Source organism: Equus przewalskii, chromosome 5 (genome assembly GCF_037783145.1).
Source record: "Equus przewalskii isolate Varuska chromosome 5, EquPr2, whole genome shotgun sequence".
In the NCBI taxonomy this organism is placed as follows: domain Eukaryota; kingdom Metazoa; phylum Chordata; class Mammalia; order Perissodactyla; family Equidae; genus Equus; species Equus przewalskii.
The window spans coordinates 65,021,553-65,044,102 of NC_091835.1; the positions used below are offsets into that span (position 1 = coordinate 65,021,553).

General features: G+C 37.3%; 1 protein-coding gene across 4 annotated transcripts in view; it reads left to right on the forward strand.

Annotated features, from left to right (window-relative positions):
- The window catches only part of ARID2 (AT-rich interaction domain 2), a 161,247-nt gene that overhangs the window by 136,495 nt on the left and 2,202 nt on the right, over window positions 1–22,550 (forward strand). For all 4 annotated transcript variants that reach the window (XM_070621117.1, XM_070621118.1, XM_070621119.1 and 1 more), the window contains 4 exons: window positions 9,888–10,026; window positions 10,119–10,204; window positions 12,471–12,594; window positions 12,688–12,779. In XM_070621117.1, the coding sequence (XP_070477218.1) occupies window positions 9,888–10,026; window positions 10,119–10,204; window positions 12,471–12,594; window positions 12,688–12,779 (441 nt within the window). The remainder of the gene's footprint in view (window positions 1–9,887; window positions 10,027–10,118; window positions 10,205–12,470; window positions 12,595–12,687; window positions 12,780–22,550) is intronic.

Below are 22,550 nucleotides of genomic sequence, written 5' to 3' on the forward strand. Positions count from 1 at the left end.
GTATGATTCTAAGAATTTATCCATTTCTTCTAGATTATCCAATTTGTTGGTATATAGCTTTTCATAGTATTCTCTTATAATCTTGTATTTCTGGGGTGTCCATTGTTATTTCTCCTCTTTCATTTCTGATTTTATTTATTTGAGCCTTCTCTCTTTTTTTCTTGGTGAGTCTAGCTACAGGTTTGTCAATTTTATTTGTCTTTTCAAAGAACCAGCTCTGGTTTCATTGATTTTTTGTATTTTTTTTTAGTCTCTATTTAATTTATTTCTGCTCTGATTTTTATTATTTCCTTCCTACTGCTGATGTGGGACTCTGTTCTTTTTCCAGTTCCTATAGGTGCACTGTCAGATTGTTTATTTTGGATTTTTCTTGTTTGTTGAGGTAGGCCTGAATTGCTATAAACTTCCCTCTTAGAACCACTTTTGCTGTATCCCGTAGATTTTGGCATGTTGTATTTTCATTTTCATTTGTCTCCAGGTATTTTTTGATTTCTCCTTAGATTTCTTCATTGACCTACTCATTGTTCAGTAGCATTTTGTTTAATCTCCACATATTTGTGGCTTTTCTGATTTTCTTCCTGTAGTTGATTTCTAATTTCATACCTTTGTGGTCAGAAAATGTGCTTGGTATTATTTCAATCTTCCTAAATTTGTTGAGACTTCTTTTGTATCCTAACATGTGATCAAGCCAGGAGAATGTTCCATGTCTATTTGAAAAGAATGTGTATTCTGTAGGTTTTGGATGAAATGTTCTATATATATATGTATATCTATTAAGTCCGTCAGGTCTAATGTGTTGTTTAAGGCCAGTGTTTTCCTTATTGATCTTCTGTTTCGATGGTCTATCCATTGGTGTAACTGGAGAGTTAAAGTCCCCTACTATTATTGTGTTACTGTCTATTTCTCCTCTTATGTCTGTTAATAATTGCTTTGTATATATAGCTGTTCCTCTGTTGGGTGCATAGATATTTACAAGCGTTCTATCCCCTTCTTGGATTGTTCCCTTTATCACTGTGTAGTGCACTTCTTTATCTCTTGTTACAGTTTTTATTTTAAAGTCTATTTTGTCTGATATAAGTATTGCTACCCTAACTTTCTTTTCTTTGCCATTTGCATGGAGTGTCTTTTTCCAGCCTTTCACTTTCAGTTTGTGAGTGTTTTTAGGTCTAAAGTGTGTCTCTTGTATGCAGCATATATATGGGTCTTGTTTTTTTAATCCAATCGGCCACCCTATGTCTTTTGATTGGAGCATTTAGTTCATTGATATTTAAAGTAGCTATTGATAAATATGTATTTATTGCCATTTTGTTACCCTTTTTCCTGGGTATTTGAGTAGTTCTTCTCTGTTCCTTTCTTCTTCTCTTACTCTCTTCCCTTGTAGTTTGATGGTTTTCTTTAGTAATATATTTGATTTCTTTCCTCTTATTTATTTATTATAGGTTTCTGGATTGTGATTACCATGAGGTTCATATGTAATATTCTACATCTATAGCAGTCTATATTGAGTTGATAGTTTCCCTAGTTAGGCCTCTTTCTAAAAACTCTACTCTTTTACTCCCATCCTCCCACATTTTATGTGTTTGAAATCATATCTAATTTCTTATTTTGTATGTGTCTATCCATTACCCTTTTATCATTGAAATACATAATTTCAGTACTTTTTTATTTTAACCTTCATAATATCTTCATAAGTGGTTGATCTGCTGCATTTACTGTAGTTTTGCCTTAATCAGTGGTTTTATTGCCTGAGTTTTTGGGGAGTTTTTTTTGATAATTTTCTTATCCCTATATGTGGTCTTCTCTTTCTCACTTAAATAAGTCCTTTCAGCATTTCTTGTAGAACTGATTTCTTGGTGATAAACTCCTTTAATTTTTGCTTGTCTGGGAAACTCTCTCTCCTTCAATTCTGAATGATAACCTTGCTGGATAGAGTATTCTTGGTTGTAGGTTTTTTTCCTTTCAGCACTTTAAATAAGTCATGCTAATCGCTTGTAGCCTGTAGGGTTTTGGCTGAGAAGTCCCCTGATAGTCTTATGGGCTTTCCTTTATATGTCACTTGTTGCCTTTATCTTGCAGCTTTTAGGATTCTCTCTTTATCTTTAATTTTGGACATGTTAATTATAATGTGTCTTGGTTTGGGCCTCTTTGGGTTTATCTTTTTGGTGCTCTCTGTGCTTCCTGTATTTGGACGTCTGTTTCCTTCCTTAAGTTAGGAAAGTTTTCAGCTATTATTTCTTCAAATAGATTCTCTGCCCCTTTGTCTCTCTCTCCTCCTTCTGGGACACCTATAATATGAATGTTAGCATGCTTGATGTTGTCCCAGAGTTCCCTTAGACTGTTCTCATTCTTTTTTATCTGTTCAGGTTGGGTGATTTCCTCTAGTCTTTCATCTACTTGCTGATCTGTTATTCTGTATCATCTACTCTGCTGTTGAGTCTCTCTAGTGAATTTTTAATTTCTGATTGGTTCTTTTTTATATTTTCCTATTCTTTGTTGACGTTCTCACTGTGTTCATCCAGTCTTCTTCCAATATCAATGAGCATCCTTATGAGTTTTTGTTTGAACTCTTTATCGGGTAGCTTGCTTACTTCTGTTTCATTTAGTTCTTTTTATGGGATTTTGTCCTGTTCCCTTGCTTGGAACCTATTCCTTTGCCTCCTCATTATGCCTCTTTCTCTGTGCTTATATCTGTGTATTAGGTGAGTCAGCTATGTCTCCTGTTCTTGGAGAAGTGGCCTTATGTCAGAGATGCTTTTTGAGGCCCAGCAGTGTGCTTCCCTCTCATCACCAGTCCAAATGTCCCAGGAGTGACCCCTGTGTCAGCAACTTGTGTCCTTCTGCAGCAGAGTTGCTCTTATTGCAGGTCCCCCTGGAGTCTAGGCTTTCCCTCTCTGGCCAGCTGTTTGTAAATCAGGTTTGGGGAGCCCCAGCACCGTTGGCTACAATGACTAATAGCACACTCCTGTTGCAGTTTTCCTGTTAAATGAGTAAGCACCCAGTATGGCTGCTTGCTAAGCTCAGGGGCTTACAGTTTTGTAGGCCTCAGGCCTGCATGTTGTCAGCTCTCTTAGAATTGCAGCTGAGTGGAGCTGGCCCAAGGCATGAGAACACCCAGTTGTTTCAGGCTTTGGAAGGTGGGGCCGATCCCCTTTATGGCTGTTTGTGAAGCACAGCTCTTCTGCCACTTATAAGCCCCACCCACTACAGGTCCCCACATACCATCGACACAGTCCTGGCCTGTGCACACTTCCTGACCCCCTCAAGCATACCCAGTTGCCCCACTGCTGAGGCCCCCACTTCTCCTCCAATGCCCCCTACAGTTCACCTGGTCTTCACACAGGCCCTGCCCTACAGAGGCAGACACACTCACCTGCCTGTAGAGGATCCAAGCACCCAGTCTATGCAGGCTGAAAAGTTGCCTGAGGCTTTGCTGTTGGGTGGGGCCAGTCCCTACGATGGGTCTGCCTTGACTGAACTGGGCTAAATCTGCACTCTAGTGGATGTGGCAGAACCCTGGGCTAACAGGCCAGGGGAAGAACTCCAGTGGTGTCTACCAGTATCTGTGTTAGCATGCCTATACTAGATCACAATGGCCACCACCAATATCTCAGTCTCCAGAGAGGTCTCACCTCTTACCGAGATGCACCTAGAGCCTACCAGGCAAGTCTCCAAAGGACTGTGTACTTTTCTTTCTGGTGATTTTAGGTTGCTCTCTGAGATGGGTTAATTTGTGCCTGGGTCCTTTAAGAGCTGGCCTTATTCTGCTTATGTCAATAGCTTTTCTGGGGGTATTCCCTGTTATAGTTAGTAGCCAGCAAAGCCAGATAGTATGACGCTCGTCTCAGTTGTTCTGAGTCTGAAGGATGCTTATAGTGGTAACATGCCCCCACTCAGGTCCCCACTTCTCCAGGGAAGGCTGCACACCTTAGGGTGGCTCCTGCCTGGCTTTCTGTGAAGCTCCACTGCTTGCAAAGGGGGCTTTGTTCTCTCCAGGAGTTTCTGCCTCTTCTGTGTCAGTCAGGACTGTCTCTTCTTGTGGGGGTTCTTTCATCCAGTTTTCAGTTCTCTCTAGGGTAATTTTTCCAAGAATAGTTGTAACCTGGTTTGTGGGAGGAGGTGAGTTCAGAGTCTGCCTACACTGCCATCTTGATGATATCTCTCCTCTATTAATTATAATTAATAATACTAATATTATTGTTAATATTATAATATTATTATTAACTGTTAGAAAGAAAGGAGGTGGAGCCAAGATAGTTAGTTTTGGCTGTCTTCAATCAGAACCCCCTTCTTATTTTTGAGATATTTCACATAATTTGAATCTTACTTGGAGGCAGGACATCTCTCTCTTTGTAAAAGCCTAAAAAAAAAAGAGGCCAAATACTTGCTTCCTCCCCCATTGCCCTTGGCTGCTGAGCCAGTCAATTAGTTACTCCTTCCTGTGGGTTTGAATCTGTACTAACTATGGCAAAGAAGTTGACAGTGGAGAATTTATTCCTGCAGCAACAGTAACATTTAGTTTCTAAGAACACCAGTACTGATTTTGGGCTGTCCAGTTTGCATTTGTAATTTTTAGTTCTGTATTAAGGCAATAAATTAATTTCTTTTAATAGTAAAGTTAATTGTCTTTTTTTTCATTTGGAACTTTTACAACTGGATATAATAAAAATTGAGTTAGTCTCCCAGCAAGGTTGTTGGCTTGGAGTTTTCCCCTGCAGATTTTAGTAACTTGTTACTAAATCTCATTTAAATATACAGTAATGCACACCTTTGGTATTTCTTTTGCCACAGAATATTATCTGTGTAAAGCAATTAGATGTCAAGAGTTGAGGTAAAAGTTCATTGTTCTACAACTAATAATACGGCTTTTTTTTTTTAACTAAAATATGTTTGCAGTATAGATTTTTTTGATATATAGTATGATTATTTATGTGCATTTATTAACATTGAAATGCACATCTTTGGAACTAAAAGGTTCCTGCAAAAAATATATATATACCATGTGTTTTAAGTCAAATTAAATTTTCTTTTGCAGCAGGAGGGCTATTAAGAAGGATGTGAAATACTTTTTTGATAATTAAAGAAAAATAGCCGGCCAAGAACTTAAACAACTAAGAAAACTCTAGATGAAACTATCTGAACTAAAGTGCTATTTTCATCCCTGTTATTTATGTTTTAAAATCAGAGGAAACAATCTTAGCTTTATAACCACCGATGTTTGGCTTTAAGTTATTCTTTTGAATATGGTGAATTATTACAGTATCATGATATGTACTGTGTATTATTAATATATATGACCTCTTGTATAGATTGCAGGTTTTTAAATAATAAAATCTTAAGGTAGTAGAAAAATTATGCTTTATTTACTTCTCTTATGTGTTTATGATGCCTAGGAAATTGTTTGATGGTAGGAAAAGTGATAGTAATAATTATAGTATAAATTACACCTTAAAGTAACGGTTGTTGGCTTTATTTTAGTTCAGGTAGAAAGTGTTTTAACCTTAAGTGGCAGCCTAGGGCAGCTGGCATCAGGAAACTTGCACCTAGTAGCCTTATGTGACTAATTTGTTCACTTGAACCAAACAGCTTGTCATCTGGATAAAAGAAAAAAGAATTTGACTCAAGGGGATTGGAATGAAAGAATGAAAGCTAATCCTGGGACTTAGCTGCAGTTATTTGAGTAATGAGCAGAGGACTAGCCGTTGTAAACTATATTGATGATGTAATTGAAAATCATATGTATCTTCGAAAGATGGCCAATGACTGAGAAAAAAGTGTCAGATACAGGTTACTATAATAAATGTATTAAATATTAAATTTTTCATTGCCTTGCCAGGTATTGTAAATCTAGTTCCTATCTTTTGAGAAAATAACAGAATCAAAGAACAAGTGTTGTTTTTACTTGGAGTAGCATATATATCGTTACACTTAAGTATAGGATTCACTAGAAAGGAAAAGAGAAGCTGCAAAAGGGGATAGGAATGAAGGAACACAGTACAATTCAGTATATAAGTGGAGTTAACCCTGGAAATAGTGGCTACTTATGGTTAAGATCCAAGGGAAGGAAAGGGTGCGTGATGACAGAAGATTTAGTATAGGGAGGAAGTTAAGGAACCTCAAAAAGAGTAAACTTAGTTCTTTCAGTAGTAAGCCTTTTGTTTTTCAAAGACATGAAACTAAGACATTGTCCCCAAATTTGCAAACTTAACACTAATGCGGGGGAACAAGCTCTAAAATAATAAGATTGAAGTTTAGTGTTTAACAAAAGGTGAAAAAAGTTTGGAACAGTTTCCATGGGGAATGTTTTCAGGAGCAAAAATTAATAAAATGAGTTGTGACTGATGATGAGAGTCACTTGATAGTAGGCAGCATTGACTTGGACTAAAACTTTATTGAGCAAAGGTTGGCAGTTTTGGAACAGTTGTGGAAACAGTCCCCGGGTGGATGATTAGTAAGATGGGCGAGGTGAAATGACAGGAGGTTGGTAGTGGCACTGCTCCGACTGCTACTGCCTACCAGTAGTGATCCTGACGGTGATAGCTCTCGTTTATGTTGGCCTACTCTTTGCCAAATAATTTTACACGTATCATCAAATGTAAGCCTCACAACCACCTTGAAAGCTAGATTACCAGTCAGTAAAGTGAGTTTCAGTGAAACGTTATTTGCCTAGTGCTTCCACTGTTGCGCATCGGGGGGACGGGGGACACCATTCACATTGTATGTGTCAGAAACTGTATGTTTATTACAACCTTTTTTTAGCAGATAGCAGCAAAGTCTCTTAAGGAAGAGCGTTCTTTTAATTTGTACCAAGGCACCACATAGCCATACTGTGGCAGCAGTATGTAAAACTGTATCAGTAACAGTCCCAGTTTTGTTTAAAAACACATACACAAAAGAGAGAAAGGCTTAAAGGAAATATACCAAAATGTTAACGGTCCAGGTAATTGAATCACAGAGAATTTTATTTTCATTTGGCTGTTCTTTTGAATTTTTCTGATTTCTTTAAATGAGCGTGTTGTTTATTTGGGGGGGTTATTGACGGTAAGGTAGTAGAAAGGAAAATTGTTTTAGGCACACTGGTAAGCAGTAGTGGCATCCACCTCACTCTTATTCTTCTCCCCCCACATCCCAGAGAAATCCATAATATTCTGAGAATTCAGCATCTGTTTTGCATTGAAATTGCGTTTAAATGTTTTAAATCCAGATACTCCATTTAATGGATTTGGAAACCTTAACTTCTTTCCACCCTCATATGATCATTGCAACCAGCTTCATTCATTATTATTTTCTTTCTTTCTTTCTTTCTTTTTTTTTTTTTTGAGGAAACCCTGACCCTGATGTTAGCCCTGCTAATATCTGTGCCCATCTTCCTCTACTTTATATGTGGGACGCTGCCTCAGCATGGCTTGATAAGTGGTGCAGAGGTCCACACCTGGGGTCTGAACCAGTGAACCACAGGCCACCAAAGCAGAGCACGAGAACTTGACCACTGTGCCACTGGTCCTGCCCCTCATTCATTATTTTAGAACTTCACCTTGTACCACCTTGTCAGTGAATGGTTTGTATGACTTGAGTGGTTAGATAAATAGAGAGGAAATGGACTTAGGATGAGGGGAAAGGTAGTAGATAAGAGGGAAATAATAGACTGTGTTGGGCAGGTAAAGTGATGAGCACTTAAAAATCCCTGTTGTCTTAAAACTGTACACACACACAATTGTGTATATTTAGTAGTTAAAATTGATTTAAAGAAGCACTAACTTGATCCTTTTTTCTGATGACTGGTAATTCATCAATTTTGCATATTGTAAATAAGCTTGATTCTTTTAATGTATTGCAAAATACTTTAGAAACAGCTATCGTTTTGACTAGTGACCAGTAGTAGTACATTTATAATAATATTTAGGGAAAAATCTTAAAAACACAATAAGAAATGCTTCCCTGTGACAATTATTATCTATATAACAGAGCTCCAGTCTTATTTATTTCATATTAATAGCATTGTGAGTACTGAAAATTAAAAAGAAATTCCAAAACTAAAAATGTACTTACTGATTTTAGTTTCACAGTAAACTTTTTTTTTTATTCCATCCCAGTGACTTATTTATTTTATAACTGGAGATTGGTACCTTTTGACTCCCTTCACCCATTTCACTCACCCCCTGTCCTCCACCTCTGGCAACCAATTTCTTCTCTATCTGTGAGTTTGGCTCTTTTTTAGATTTCACATGTAAGTGAAGTTATACAGTATTTGTCTTCATCTGACTTGTTTCCCTTAGCATGATGCCCTCAAGGTCATTTCTGGGCTCCCTATTCTGTTCCATTGATCTGTGTGTCTGTTTTTATGCCAATACCATACTGTTTTGATTACTATAGCTTTGTAATATAGTTTGAAATCAGAGAGCATGATGCCTCTAGCTTTGTTCTTTCTCAAGATTGCTTTGGCTCTTTGGGGTCTTTTGTGCTTCCATACATACAAATTTTAGGATTGTTTGTTCTATTTCTCTGAAAAGTGCCATTGGAATTTTGATAGGGATTGCATTGAATCTGTAGATTGCTCTGGGTAGTATGGACATTTAATAATATTAATTCTTCCAGTCCATGATAGTTTCACAGTAAACTTTTGGTAGGTATTTATATAGATGAATACGAATGATAAAAAATATATACTCTCTGGGGCTGGCCCGGTAGCATAGTGGTTAAGTTCACGCAGTCCTCTTTGGTGGCCTGGGGTACGCAGGTTCGGATCCTGGGTGCGGACTTACACGCTGCTCATCAAGCCCATGCCGTGGTCGTACCCACATACACAATAGTGGAAGACTGGCACCCCCATTAGCTCAGGGACAGTCTTCCTCAAGCAAAAAGAGGAAGATTGGCAACAGGTGTTAGCTCAGGGACAAATCTTTCTCACCTAAAAAAAAAGAAAAAGAAAGAAAGAAATAGGTAATCTGTAATGACTTTTGACATTGTCTTTTATAATTATTCAGTTATTCTTTTGATTAAAATTCATTTTAAAGTGTCAGTCATTTCCTGAAGGAATGTTAATTTGAAGTATTGTATATATACTGCACATCAAAGATTGGTTCAAATATAGATGTTTATATAACATCCATAAAAATTCAAATCCTAAGAGAGCTCTGCCACAAACTTTAAAGATATCGATTGTACAAATATTTGAGTTACTAATTAGTAATTGAAGACTTTTAACATATTCTTTGCTGTCTGGATTCCAGTATTCTCTCTCATTGCCATGTATTCTAATTATTCTAATTAGTTACATCCTTGGCCAGTTACCCACTCAGACATCTGTGTTGTTAATCCCCAGGCTACATGAATGAGTAGGATATGATGTTGGAGAAATGAGAGATGTGACTTCTTAAACATGGACAGACATGCAAAATGTGAATTCAACTAAAAAGCCAGACTTAGCAAACCTTGTTGCATTTAGATTGTTAGATTGAATTTTCTCGAGTTTATTATATGTAATATGAAATCTAGTAAATGCTTGAGCAGCTTATAAAAGTACAATAGAGTATGGTGTTTGTTTATAAGATAATCTGTTGTGTTTTAAAATGATTTTTCATTTACTTTCAAGAATTTCTCAGCTGACCTTTACTGAAGGTAGGGAATAGAGGATTAAACATATTAAACTTAAAACAAATTACCAAAAGTGTTCAGTACAGTTGAAGGATTTCACTTGGAAATATAAGCAGAGAAATTTTCGAAATATTTCAAAATGTTCTTTGAAATGAAATGAACTTGAGATTTGTTTTCAATATTTTGCTTAATATTTCTCTATATTGATCTGGAATTTTTGTGTTAGGAGAGCAAGTTTTCTATTTTAAAGGAAACATCCCAGTGTCAGAACATGTCTACTACTTGTATTTTTGTAGGTGGTTTCAGACGCCCTCCCAGGTTTTCTACCACGCGGCGACTGAACATGGAGGGAAAGATGTGTATCCAGGGCAGTGTCTTTGGGAAGGTTGTGAGCCTTTTCAGCGACAGAGGTTTTCTTTTATTACCCACTTACAGGTATACTTTCTTAATGCTATTTGGTCAGTAACTCATGTGGTCGCATTCAAGATATTGATGCCTATTCTTTTACTTCCTCTGTCTCACAAAAGGATAAGCACTGTTCAAAGGATGCCCTGCTTGCAGGATTAAAACAAGATGAACCAGGACAAGCAGGAAGTCAAAAATCTTCTACCAAGTAAGGAACATGACTTTACTTCCTTTTATACATAGACAAAGAAAAATCAGGAAAACATAGTGACAATGAAAGGCATCTTAGCATATCGGGAGACAGGAAACCTGGGTTCTGGTCCTACCATTAACCAGCTGAGTGATCCTGTTCAAATTGCTTAAATTCTCTTGGCATCACTTTTCTTATTGGCTGGACCACGTTGTCTGTAAGTACCTTGTAGCTCTAACATTTTGATTCTACTTTGTAGAGAAGTCACTGGAAGTAATGACAGATGATATATAAGAAATGCTTTGTAAACTGAAAATATATATATGGTTCTTCTTTGAGAGAGTACTGAAACATGTAATTGATAATGGCAAAGAGATTTCTTCTTACAGCTACTCTGAGGGGAGGCCAAGGTGGCATGTGAGGGTCCTGTGTAAGAGTATACATGTGACCTTTACCATGTGGTTATTCATTGACCTATTTTTTCATGAACACATACTTGTAATGCATGTAGTCAAGTTCTGAGTTGGTTGTAGATTCCTGTAAGGTCCTTATTAGATTTACATAATATCTCCTATTCTGTTTCTAATTGAGGGCTTTAGTTGTAGATTCTATAACCTAAATAATATTTTTAGCTCTCAAATTGTGAAAATAATTTGTCACCATTTATTGAGATACTGTTATGTATGGGCATTGTGCCAGACATAGGGAATTTTAAGAATAAGATTATAGTCTATAAATTGACAACTGAAATTCTAGAAGGAGAACTAGAAATGGAAACACAGAAGCTGCTTACATACTTTATTCATTCCATTACTGTTTAGTGAGCATCTACTCTGTGCTAGGCACTAAAGTATAGCATGAGGTACACATGACCAAGATGTGTTTTGCTGTTCTTAAGTGTCTGGAGATCCAGTGAGAGGTATTAGTAATTCTTCCTGTGCAGTGTAATAAGTACTAAAACGAAGATATGCACGAGGCGCTGTGAGAGCCCAGTTAAGTCAATCTAAGAGACCAGGGAAGGCTTTCCGGTTGAAAGTGCAATCAAATTGAGACCCAGATAATGAGGACTCAACAGCTGGGGGTCTCATAAGCCATTATCATGAGGTTGGATTTTATCCTAACGGCAGTGGACAGTCATTTTTCTGCCAAATATCTTTTTCTATAATTTTCACTTTATTTAATTTATAGCTTATGAGAGTATATTAGACTACATTTGGTTTTGCTCAAGTTTAGAGGAAGAAACATTTAGTATATCAGTTACAATTAACCAAAAATCTTTGTTACTTACACATAGACTCTAATAATGGTTTATATCCATATGACAATATCTGTAGACATATAGATGTAGTTATAAACTGGTTTACAATTTAAAGATTGTTTTTATGTTAACTTACTTAATCTTCAAAATTAGTTTACTTATGTAAAAAAGTGCCAGAAATATACCCGCTTTACAGATGTGCAACCTGAAGCACAGAGGGGCAAACTGAAATATTCAAAGTCACGCAGCTAGTTATAGTGTCAGAAAGAGGCAGGGTTCCTCACATGCAAGTCAGTGTTCTTTCCATCATTGCCTCACCAGAACATGACAGAAATTGATGCAATTTTTCTGCTTGGCCAAGGACATCTAGAGTAATTTAAATCTGATTTTATGCAAAATTCATCTCTGTAGTCCCTCCATTCTATATCTTTCATAAAGAACAGAACTGTACTGAAGGATTGATTGAAATTATTAAATAATGGTGAAAAGTAAGATTACATAACGAAGTAATCATTTGGAATGTAGTATTTAGCACAATTTCATGCTATTATCATCTTAAGTTATCTTTTGCTGGGTGATCTATACTGGTACCAATACATCCTTAGGTAATGATACTGTTTAGCAAAAATAATTTGCAACTCAAATTGTAGACTATTTAGCTCTTTGTTAACATCTTCACATTGCATTCAAAAATGTGAATGCCACAACTTTGATACTGTGTTGTATTTGTTTTGATTGCATGTTCACCAGCACAGTAACTTTAAAGATGGACTGTGCTAGAACAGCAGTCATTTGCCTTAAAATGATAGATTGGAAAATAAAAGACTTGGAACTAACCTTAATACTTAGAGCCCCTTTGCCTAGGCTGACACAAAGAATAAACATTAATGCTGGACCCTGGAAACTTTTATTCATTCTGTATCCAAAGTTTCAAAGTAACCACCTTAGGGGTTGGCAAGTTGGTTGTCACTGTCAATCTGTCTGCAGTGTTGTGTAACAGTTTCTTTCTTTCTCTGATCATTTCAGGCAGCCAGCTGTAGGGGGCACAAGCTCAACTCCAAGAGCACAAAAGGCCATTGTGAATCATCCCAGTGCTGCCCTTATGGCTCTAAGGAGAGGATCGAGAAACCTTGTCTTTCGAGATTTTACAGTAAGCGAGCCTTGAAAGCCCTATCTGTAAAGGTGTGAGCACTGTATGATTTAGATCTTTATTCTTTTTCTTTTCTTTTCCATTCTTTTTAAGGATGAAAAAGAGGGACCAATAACTAAACACATCCGACTAACAGCTGCCTTAATATTAAAAAATATTGGTAAATACTCAGAATGTGGTCGCAGGTGAGTAATCTGTTTTCCATAGCCAAAGTGAATTTAGACTATTTTACTTTTACATATAAGTTAATGAGATTAGATATCTGTATTTTAGTCATTGTTTTTCTCATCAGTTTTGTGAATATGTCCAAAAGCTTATGCCAAGGTCAGGGCATCACGATCTCTTAAAAGCCAAAAAAGTAGAGGAAAGCTGAAACAACGAAAAGTTTTCTTTTAACTTGTTTTATTAGGTTAATTTTCTTGCTGGCTATAGAATTTAGAGCAATAAGTAGATCTACTAAAGAGAAAACTTAGTTTATTGAGGGGAAAAATGAATTGGTCATTTGAATCATTTGGAATTAGAGTGGAATTCAGTTTGATAACTGGCATTTTAAGGAAGCCATGGAACTCATAGATGTTGCTAAACTTCACTGTAACACTCTGAAGTTTTAAAGTTACTTTCAAATGGACTGAAGCAATCAATGGGAAACTCAGGATTTTGTAGATCTATATAGAAACTAGAATGATAACGAATCCTAGAGAGAGCAGATGTGGAATGTTCTGTTGATCCCTTTTGGAACTTGTCGCCCTTGAAGCTTGAAGCTAATTTTCTGGTGTTCTTCCTGCATCTTCAGCTGACCCATCTCAGCCTCCTTCTTTGAGAAGTTGTGCTCTGAGGCATCTTGCCGCCAAGATAGTGACTTTCTCTCTAAGTCTTTCTCCTCCCACACTATTAATCCCATCTCCTAAGTATATCTTAAATCTACCTTAGTTGTCCTCCCCCATTTTACCTTGCGTTAGGTCTTTTATGGTAATTTTTGCAATAACCTTCCAATTGGATTTTCCAAACATAGGAACAGTGGTATCAATTACAAAAGGAAATGAGGCAATGAATTTGACTATATCCAATTTTAAAACTTAAGTAAACTAAAGATGAGTAAAACTTGAAACTGAACTTTAAAAAAAGTATTTGCAGTGATAAAAGTTAGTATTTTTAGTGTAGCAAATATTCTCACAGATGAATAAGAAAAATTAGTAACGCTCAAAAAAATAAGCAAAGTTTTCCAGAAAAAAAGAAATATGAAGGTTTAGTAATCATACAAGAAAACTAGCGACTCCTTGCTTCATTCCTAACGTGGTTGCTTCCTCTCTTCTCGCTGTGTGTCCCTCTGCACCCCTCGTTTTCTTCATAGCCTACCTTTCAGTTTCAGCCAAACTTAACCACATGCAGATTCCTGATCAGGCTAGGCTCTTCCATGTCACACTTTTGTTCTGTACCTTTGTGCCAGTGCTCATACTGTTCTCCATGCCTAGAATGCCTTCCGCCTGTGTTGCCTGCCGGCCGACTGTCTGCAGGCCCTTCTTGATTCAGCCCAGACTTTAGCTTCTGTGTGCCGCCTTTCCTGTGCTGTGTTCCCCTTCCCTACCCACTTTGTTCAGCTCTATTTTTTAACACGTCTGTCTTACAGCATTTAATCTCATTGTTTTGTAAATAGGTTTTATATGGCTTTTTTCCCCTACTGACCTGTGTGCAGACTTTCTCTGATTAATCTTTGTCACCTGAACACCTAGCACAGTGCCCAATACATTATAGATAATCTCCAATTCCTAGTCCTTCACGATTCAACCCTGGGGTTACTGCTTCCTTTCCTGACATCTTCCTCACTACCCTACGCGAACCTGGATTGCGAGAGTACCCTTTCCCACCCTACGCAGTGCACATCACCACCTTAGACAGTGAGATCTTTGAAAGCAGGGATTGAGTGTTTGTCGTTTTTGTGTCTTCAGTGCCTAGCACAGCGTTGGGAATGTAATAGTGATTCAGTAAGTATTTGATGGATAGACAGATGGAAGAAAAGAAGTCTCACAAATTCATTTTTTCCTAGAGTCCTGATCTGGAATTTGTGAAGACAATTGGAATTCTAAAAGTAATTTTATAACTTTTTCCTCACATTCAAATCACATATTTTTAGGCTTACAGCAAAGCCACTTTGGCTAAGTCTAATATATTTTATTTAGCCAAAAGTTTCCATTTTACTGTTTTTGCTTTATGTTGACTTTGTTATTTTATTTAACTCTAAACCTTCCAAATGTCTTCTGGCATCTTCAGTTCCTATGATCTTAGAATAGCAGAAGCAAAAGAATTAAATCAGACCATTAAATTCTTCCCATTCCCCCTCTCAGTCAGGTTGAAATCCCTGTACAGAATCTCTTGAATATCTCCAGTGATGGGGAGTTTCACTTGAGCAAGAATACTGGCAGAGAATCTGGTAAAACCCACGTATGTCAAGAAAAGAGTGTAGGAAATCAGATGACTGCAAAACATAATTCTTTGTTGATAGCTCTCATCTCTGGTGGAATAAGTCACAGGGCGTGGTTTTTTAGACTAAAGCAATTCTGTTTACAATAAGAAAATTGCAGATCAACAGGAAGATACATAGAAATTTACCTTCATTCTTAACAGTACAGTATACTAAACAGTATGAAATGTCAGCATTTTTTAATTTGAAATTAAGAATCTGATTGTTTGAATAATGTAAAATGTTTAAATGAGTTTATCTCCATTCTCATTAAGCTTGAGCTCTGGAGAATTGCAATCAGTTTCCCCTCTTCTTGATGTACATATCTTGTATCAGTGTAATACATGGGTCTTATTTAAAAATCAAATAATATTTTTCTGTACACTAATAATGAACACTCTAAAAAAGGAATTAAGAAAATTCCACTTAAATCAAAAGAGTAAAACTTAGGAATCATATTAACTAAGGAGGTAGAAGACTTATCCACTGAAAACTATAAAACGTTGCTGAAATAAATTAAAGATAAATAAATGAAAGACATCCTTTGTTCATGACTTGGAAGACTTAATATAGTTGAGACGTCAGTGCTACTGAAAGCAGTCTGCAGATTCATCGCAGCCCCTGTCATAGTCTCAGTGACAGCTTCTGCTGAAATAGGAAGATCCATTCTAAAATTCACATGGAATCTCAAGGGACCCTGAATAGCCAAAACTATCCTGAAAAAGAAGAGAAAGTTGGAGGACTCACTCTTCCTGATTTCAAAATTTACTGCAAAGCTGCAGTAATCAAAACAGTGTGGTCCTGGCCTAAAGATAAACATCAACCAGTGGACAGAATCCCACCCAGGCCTAAGTCCTCGCCTGTACAGTCAAATGAGTTGCAGTAAGGTTGCCAATTCTCCGTTCAATGAGAAAAAGACAATCTTTTCAACAAATAGAGTTGGGAAAACTGGATATTCACATGCAAAAGAATGAAGTTGAACCCCTTCCTAACACCATTACAAATATTAACTCAAAATGGATCAAAGACCAAAAATTTTGTAAGAGCAAAAAGCTCTTAGAAGGAAACATAGGGGAAAAACTTTATGGCATTGGATTTGGCAGTGATTTCTTGGACATGACACCAAAGGCACAGGCAGCAAAAGAAAAAATAAACAAATTGAACTTCATCAGAATTAGAAACTTGTGCATCAAAGGACACTATCAACAGAATAAAAGGGCAACCCACAGAAAGAGAGAAAATCATTGCAAATCACATATCTGATAAAGAGGTTAATATCCAGAGTATATAAAGAACTCCTGAAACTCAACAATAAAAAACAAGCCAAATTGAAAAGGGGCAAAGGATTTGAATAAACAAAAAAAGAACAAATGGCCAATGAGCACATGAAAAGATGCCCAGCAGTATCAGTCATTAGGGAAATGCAAATCACACCAAAATGAGATACCACTTCATACTCATTAGGATGGCTGCTATTTAAAAAAAAAACAATTAAGTGTTGGCATGGCTGTGGAGAAAGGGGAACCCTTGTTGCATTGCTCATGGAAATGTAAAATAGTGTAGTCACTTTGGAAAATGATATGACAGTTCCTCCAAAAAGTAAACATAGGATTATCATTTGATCCAGCAATTCCACTTCTGGCATATATACGCAAAAGAATTGAAAGCAGGAAATTGGCAGATATTTATGCAGCGTTGTTCATAGCAGCATTATTCACAATAGCCAAAAGGAGAAAGCGACCCAAGTGTCCATCAACAGATGAATGGATAACTAAAATGTAGTGTGTATATATACAGTGGAATATTATTCAGCCTTAAAGAATGAAGTTCTGATACGTGCTGTAACATGCATGAACCTTGAAGATATTTATTTTCCTTTTTCTTTTTCTTTTTTTTAAGATTGGCACGTGAGCTAACATCTGTTGCCAATCTTCTTTTTCTTTTTCCTTCTCCCCAAAGCCCCTCCAGTACATAGTTGTATATTCTAGTTGTAGGTCCTTCTGGTTCTGCTACGTGGGACACCACCTCAGCATGGCTTGATGAGCGTTACTAGGTCCACGCCCAGGATCCAAACCGGCAAAACCCTGGGCCACTGAAGTGAAGCGCACAAACGTAACCACTTAGCCACGGAGCCAGCCCCGAAACTTGAAGATATTATGCTAAGTGAAATAAGCCAGACACAAAAGGTCAAATGTTGTATGATTCCACTTACATGAGGTATCTAGAAGAACCAAATACATGGAGACAGAAAGTAGAGCAGTGGTTACCAGGAGCTTGGGGGAGAGAGAGAATGGAGAGTTATTGCTTAATGGGACGAAGTTTGGTTATGGGATGATGAAAAGTTCTGGAGATGGATGATGGTGATGGTTGCACCACAGTGTGAATGTGCTTAATAGCACTGAACTGTACACTTGAAAATAGTTAAAATAGAAATTTTTTATTATGTTCATTTTACCACAATTTAAAACTAAAAACAACAACAACACAGGAAGGATTTGGGGGAAAATGGGGAGTGATTGCTAATGGGTATTTGGTTTTTTTGAGTGGTGATGAAAATATTCTAAAATTGATTGTGTTGATGGTTGCCCAATTCTATAAATACACTAAAAACCACTGAATTTTACAGTTTAAAATGGGTGAATCATATGGTATAGAAATTAAAGCACAATAAAGCTGTTAGAAACTTTAAAAAATTAAATGGTACTAAAAAAGTTTATAGCAAAATGTACTAGTTCCCTACTTCACCCCTCCTATCCACCTCCAAGGGGGAGCTTTCAACAGTTTGAACTAATCTTTCTGTTTGCCTCTGTATTTCTAAATAGTATGCTTATGTTACTATTTCTTAGTTTACCCATTTTACACATTACCTGCTGGCTCTCTTTCTAAAGAATTACATACTCTTTAAACTCCTCTTCCTCCCTCTTTTCCTTTCCTCATAATATTGTTATGAGGAAATCCAAATTTTTAATTAAATCTTAAATCAGATATTGTTGGATTGATGATGCGCCAAATGCTACTATTGTTAGATTTTCCTCTCTCTTTGGTTTTTGGAGGTTAATGATTGCCTTGCTTTTTGTTTAGCTTTTTATGGGCCTATTGCTGATTTTTTCCATTTATGTCCATCAGTATTCTTCAAGCCTGTATATAAACTATTCCAGTGCTCAAACACAATTGTTAAACCTCTATCAGTTTTACATTTTTCCCCCTTGGAAAGCGCCCTTTGCTGTCTAGACCGTTTGCTTTCTAGGCCTGGTACACAGCTATTCTTGGGGATTCCTTCTGTGTTGTATCCCTCTTATTTCCTTTACTTGATTTTCTGCTTCATCATGCTAAGGCACATCCTCCAATAATGTTAAGACCCTATGTATCTGAAAATGTCTTTACCCTCACTCTCAGTAGTTTGGCTAGATGCAGAATTCTGGATCGAAAAATCTAGGATTTTCCTCTAAAAATCTGAGGATGTTGCTGTCATGTCTTCTAGTATGCAGCTGTGCTGTGCAGAAGTGGAGAGACATTCTGGTTCCCATTCCTTTCTATGTGATCTGTTTTTCTCCCTCTGGAACCTCTTAGATTCTTTTTTTGTTTTTAATTTCTGATATTCTGAAGTTTCATGATGGTTGTGTCTTGGTTTGGGTGTTTGGTTGTTGTCGTCATTGAAGTGGTCATTTCATTTCAGTGAATCCTTTCAATCAAGAGATTCATGTCCTTCAATAATGGGAAGTTTTCTTGAATGTTTCTTTTTGTAATACCCTGCTAGCCATTGTCTCTAGTCCCCATTCCTTGAACTTCTATTTTTGGATGCTAAACCTTTGTAGAGTAATTCTCTAATTTTCTTTTCTCTCTTAGCTTTCATTTTTGTCTGTTTAATCTATTTTCTGGAAATTTCTTTGACTTTGTCTTCAAATCTCTTGAATTTTTACTTCAGCTTTCCTGCTTTAATTTATAAGAGCTCTTTCTGAGTTGGCAGTTGTTGCTGTTATCACATCCTGTTCATGTGTTGAATGTACTGCCTTCTCATCTCTCTCTGAGGATATTAGTGCTAGTATTTTTGAAGTTTCTTCTGCTCCCAGTATAGTTGCTGTTTCCTCGAAATTCCTCAAATATCTGAGGATTTGGGGCTTCATTTTATATTTTACGAATAAAATGCCTACAAGGTAGTTGGAAGCTCTGGGTGCATGAGCTCCACTTGTCACTGGAGATTGCCATTTTAGGGTGGCTCCTGATGAGCCGGTCGTGTATTAGGATCCCCCCAAATGTCAGTCTCTGTAGAGAGACTGTTTCTCCAGGGAGGCATCTCAGATTTTCTTGCCTTTGGAGGAGAGTCTCTATGAAGTCCTGCGTTCTGGAAACAGAACGTGGGAGGGGACCAGGAGGCTCTCCCTGTGTTCGGTGTGTTCACTGTCACTCGGTCTCGTTTTTTGCCCCATTGATCCCTCACCCCCTAAGCTTTGCTGTATCTCTGTCTCTGTAAGTCCTACCTTTCTGCTTTAGTTTCTCCCAAAAATAAATTTCTTTTACTCATTTTGGGAGGGAACTGGTATTCAAACTGCTATGTTTTCCAAGAAGCTGATTTATGTCTTAAATTGTTTGATGCTGCTTACGCATTATTTCTGATTGTCTATAAAGTGCATTAAAGTGACACAGTGTTTATCCTTTAATATCGCAAAAAAAGGGAACTTTTGACATTTGAAATTAAAAAAATATCATTTTATATGACATATTTTGTTTTTTATCTATTGAGTGCTTATTTAATTTTTTAAAAACCCCCAGTATAAAAGATATTAATTTAGGGGCCGGCCCCATGGCCGAGTGGTTAAGTTCGTGCGCTCCGCTTTGGCGGCCCAGGGTTTCGCTGGTTCGGATCCTAGGTGTGTGCCTAGCACTCCTCATCAAGCCACACTGAGGCGGTGTCCCACATGCTACAGCTAGAAGGACCCACAACTAAAATATACAACTGTGTACTGGGGGCTTTGGGGAGAAAAAGGAAAAATAAAATCTTTAAAAAAAAGATATTAATTTAAATAAAAAGTGAAATTGTTACTTTAAAATAATCCTGGTGATTTAAATTTAGTCTTTTTAGTTTTATCCATGTGACAAAAATAATACTTTTTGACATGTAACTTTATCAGTTCAGAAAATATTGTTATGGTTTTATTTGTTAAGTTTTTGAAACTAAAGGCTTTTTTCTTAGTCAAAATGTTCATTGGTTATAAAAGGGGAATAATTTTTTTAAGATTTTATTTTTCCTTTTTCTCCCCAAAGCCCCTCAGTACATAGTTGTATATTTTAAGTTGTGGGTCCTTCTAGTTGTGGCATGCGGGATGCCGCCTCAGTGTGGCTTGATGAGCGGTGCCACGTCCACACCCAGGATCCAAACCCACGAAACCCTGGGCCGCTGAAGTGGAGCATGCGAACTTAACCACTCGGCCATGGAGCTGGCAAGGGGGAATAATTTGATTTCACTTTGTAAGTTATTTTTAAATCAAATTTTTTGTGACTATTTTTTTCTCTTCCAGAAAAAAATTTTAGAAATTTCATAGTTCATTTTAAAATTTGTTAAATAAACTTTTGGTAAACCATGCCTTAAATAAACATAGAAAAAACAGAGGTTTAAAGATCAGTGAGGGGCTAGCCCGGTGGTATAGTGTTTGAGTTCACGCACTCCACTTCAGCAGGCCGGGGTTCACGGGTTCGGATCCTGGGCACAGACCTACACACCACTTATCAAGCCGCATTGTGGCAGTTGTCCAACGTATAAAGCAGAGGAAGATGGGCACAGATGTTAGCTCAGGGCCAATCTTGCTCAGCAAAAAAAGGATTGGCGGCAGATGTTATTAACTCAGGGCTAATCTTCCTCAAAAAAAACCTCAGTGAGTTATGACAAAGTGAACCAGCACATCACCAACGATCCAAGTTAAGAAATAGAGTGAGACCAGTGCCACAGCCCCTCCTCCTCTCTGGGACCACTAACCTAATCTGTAACAGCGGTGGTTAATTCTGCCTGATTTCGAAGTTGATATAAGTAGAATCAGTGTATCTTCTCTTGTGCTAGCTTTGTTTTTTACTCAGCCTTGTTTGTGAGATTCATTCACGTTGTTGCGTGTGGCAGTGCTTTGTTCTATTATTGCAGTATAGAATTCTGTTGTATGAATAGACTCAAATTGATTGTTTCCATTCTACTTTTGATGGGCATATGGGTTGTTTCTGGTTTGGGGCTTTTAAGAATAATGCTGCTATGGACATTCTGCATGTGTTTTTTGGCCGTGTATGTCCATGTTTCTATTGAGCTTTTTTATGAAGGATTGTTGATTCATAGGATATTACAACTTGAGTATATGGGGCCAAACAATTCCAAAGAGATTGTGTCCATTTACACTCCTTCCAGCGATGTCTGAGTCTCAGTTGCTCCACATGCTTGCCAACCCTTGGAATTGTAATTTCAATATTTAATTTTAGCCATTCTTTTGAGTGTGTGGAGTATCTACATATGGAAACTATATAAAAGCAAATAGCCAAAAAACTTGAAAAGATGCCCAGCTCCTTAGTCGTCAACCTCAATTTTTTTTAACAATTGTTTTACTTCTTTGCTTTGCTTTCCTGTGGCAAAAATGACTACAGTCCCCACGTTACGTTGTGGCTTTGAGTTCCAAGCCTTTTCCCACAGATCCCTTCCTTGCGATGTGTTCCATTCAGATGTCGAAGTCCTCACTCCTTCCTTTTCTCCTTGAGTTCTTTTTACCCAGGGCTATTTTAATGGAAAGCACTGAGGTTCTTGGGTAATCTCATGGTGCTTGTTGGTTTTTTCCCTAACTTTTAATGTGAAAATTTTCACACATAAGGCAAACTTGAATTAATTTTGCAGTGAACGCTCATGTACCACCCACCTAGTAGCTTTTACCATTGACATTTTACTGTCCTTTCTCCATCACATATCTATCCATCCTTCCATTTCTAGCTGATTTGCCGCTTTTCTTCTCAGCCCTCAGCGTCACTCTGTTCTTTGCTAGACCATGCTCTCTTTTCTAATCTCTTCTTTATATATACGGCCACATCAATATTGTAATTTGAGGTGTAGAAAATTTCTTTTTAAGCTTATAAATTTTTAAAAACAGCTTCTTTTATGGAATAATGAGGCAGTCAAGTGATCGTTAAGCTAAATAGGCCTGGTTTCACTTAATGAAGAGAAAGAAACTTTAATAATACCTAGAATATAATTTTTATTTTCAAGTCATCGCTTAGAAGCAACCATTTTCTTCTTCTCCAGCTATTTTCTGACATGATCTAAATTTTTATTTGATTCTGCTTATTGTGGCAAGGACGCTTAACGTGAGATCTACCCTCTTAACAAATTATTAATTGTCCAGGGGCCAACCCCCTGGCTGAGTGGTTGGGTTAATGTGCTCCAGTTCGGAGGCCCGGGGTTTTTCCGGTTCGGATCCTGGGCACAGACATGGCACCGCTCGTCAGGCCATGCTGAGGCGGCGTCCCACATGCCACA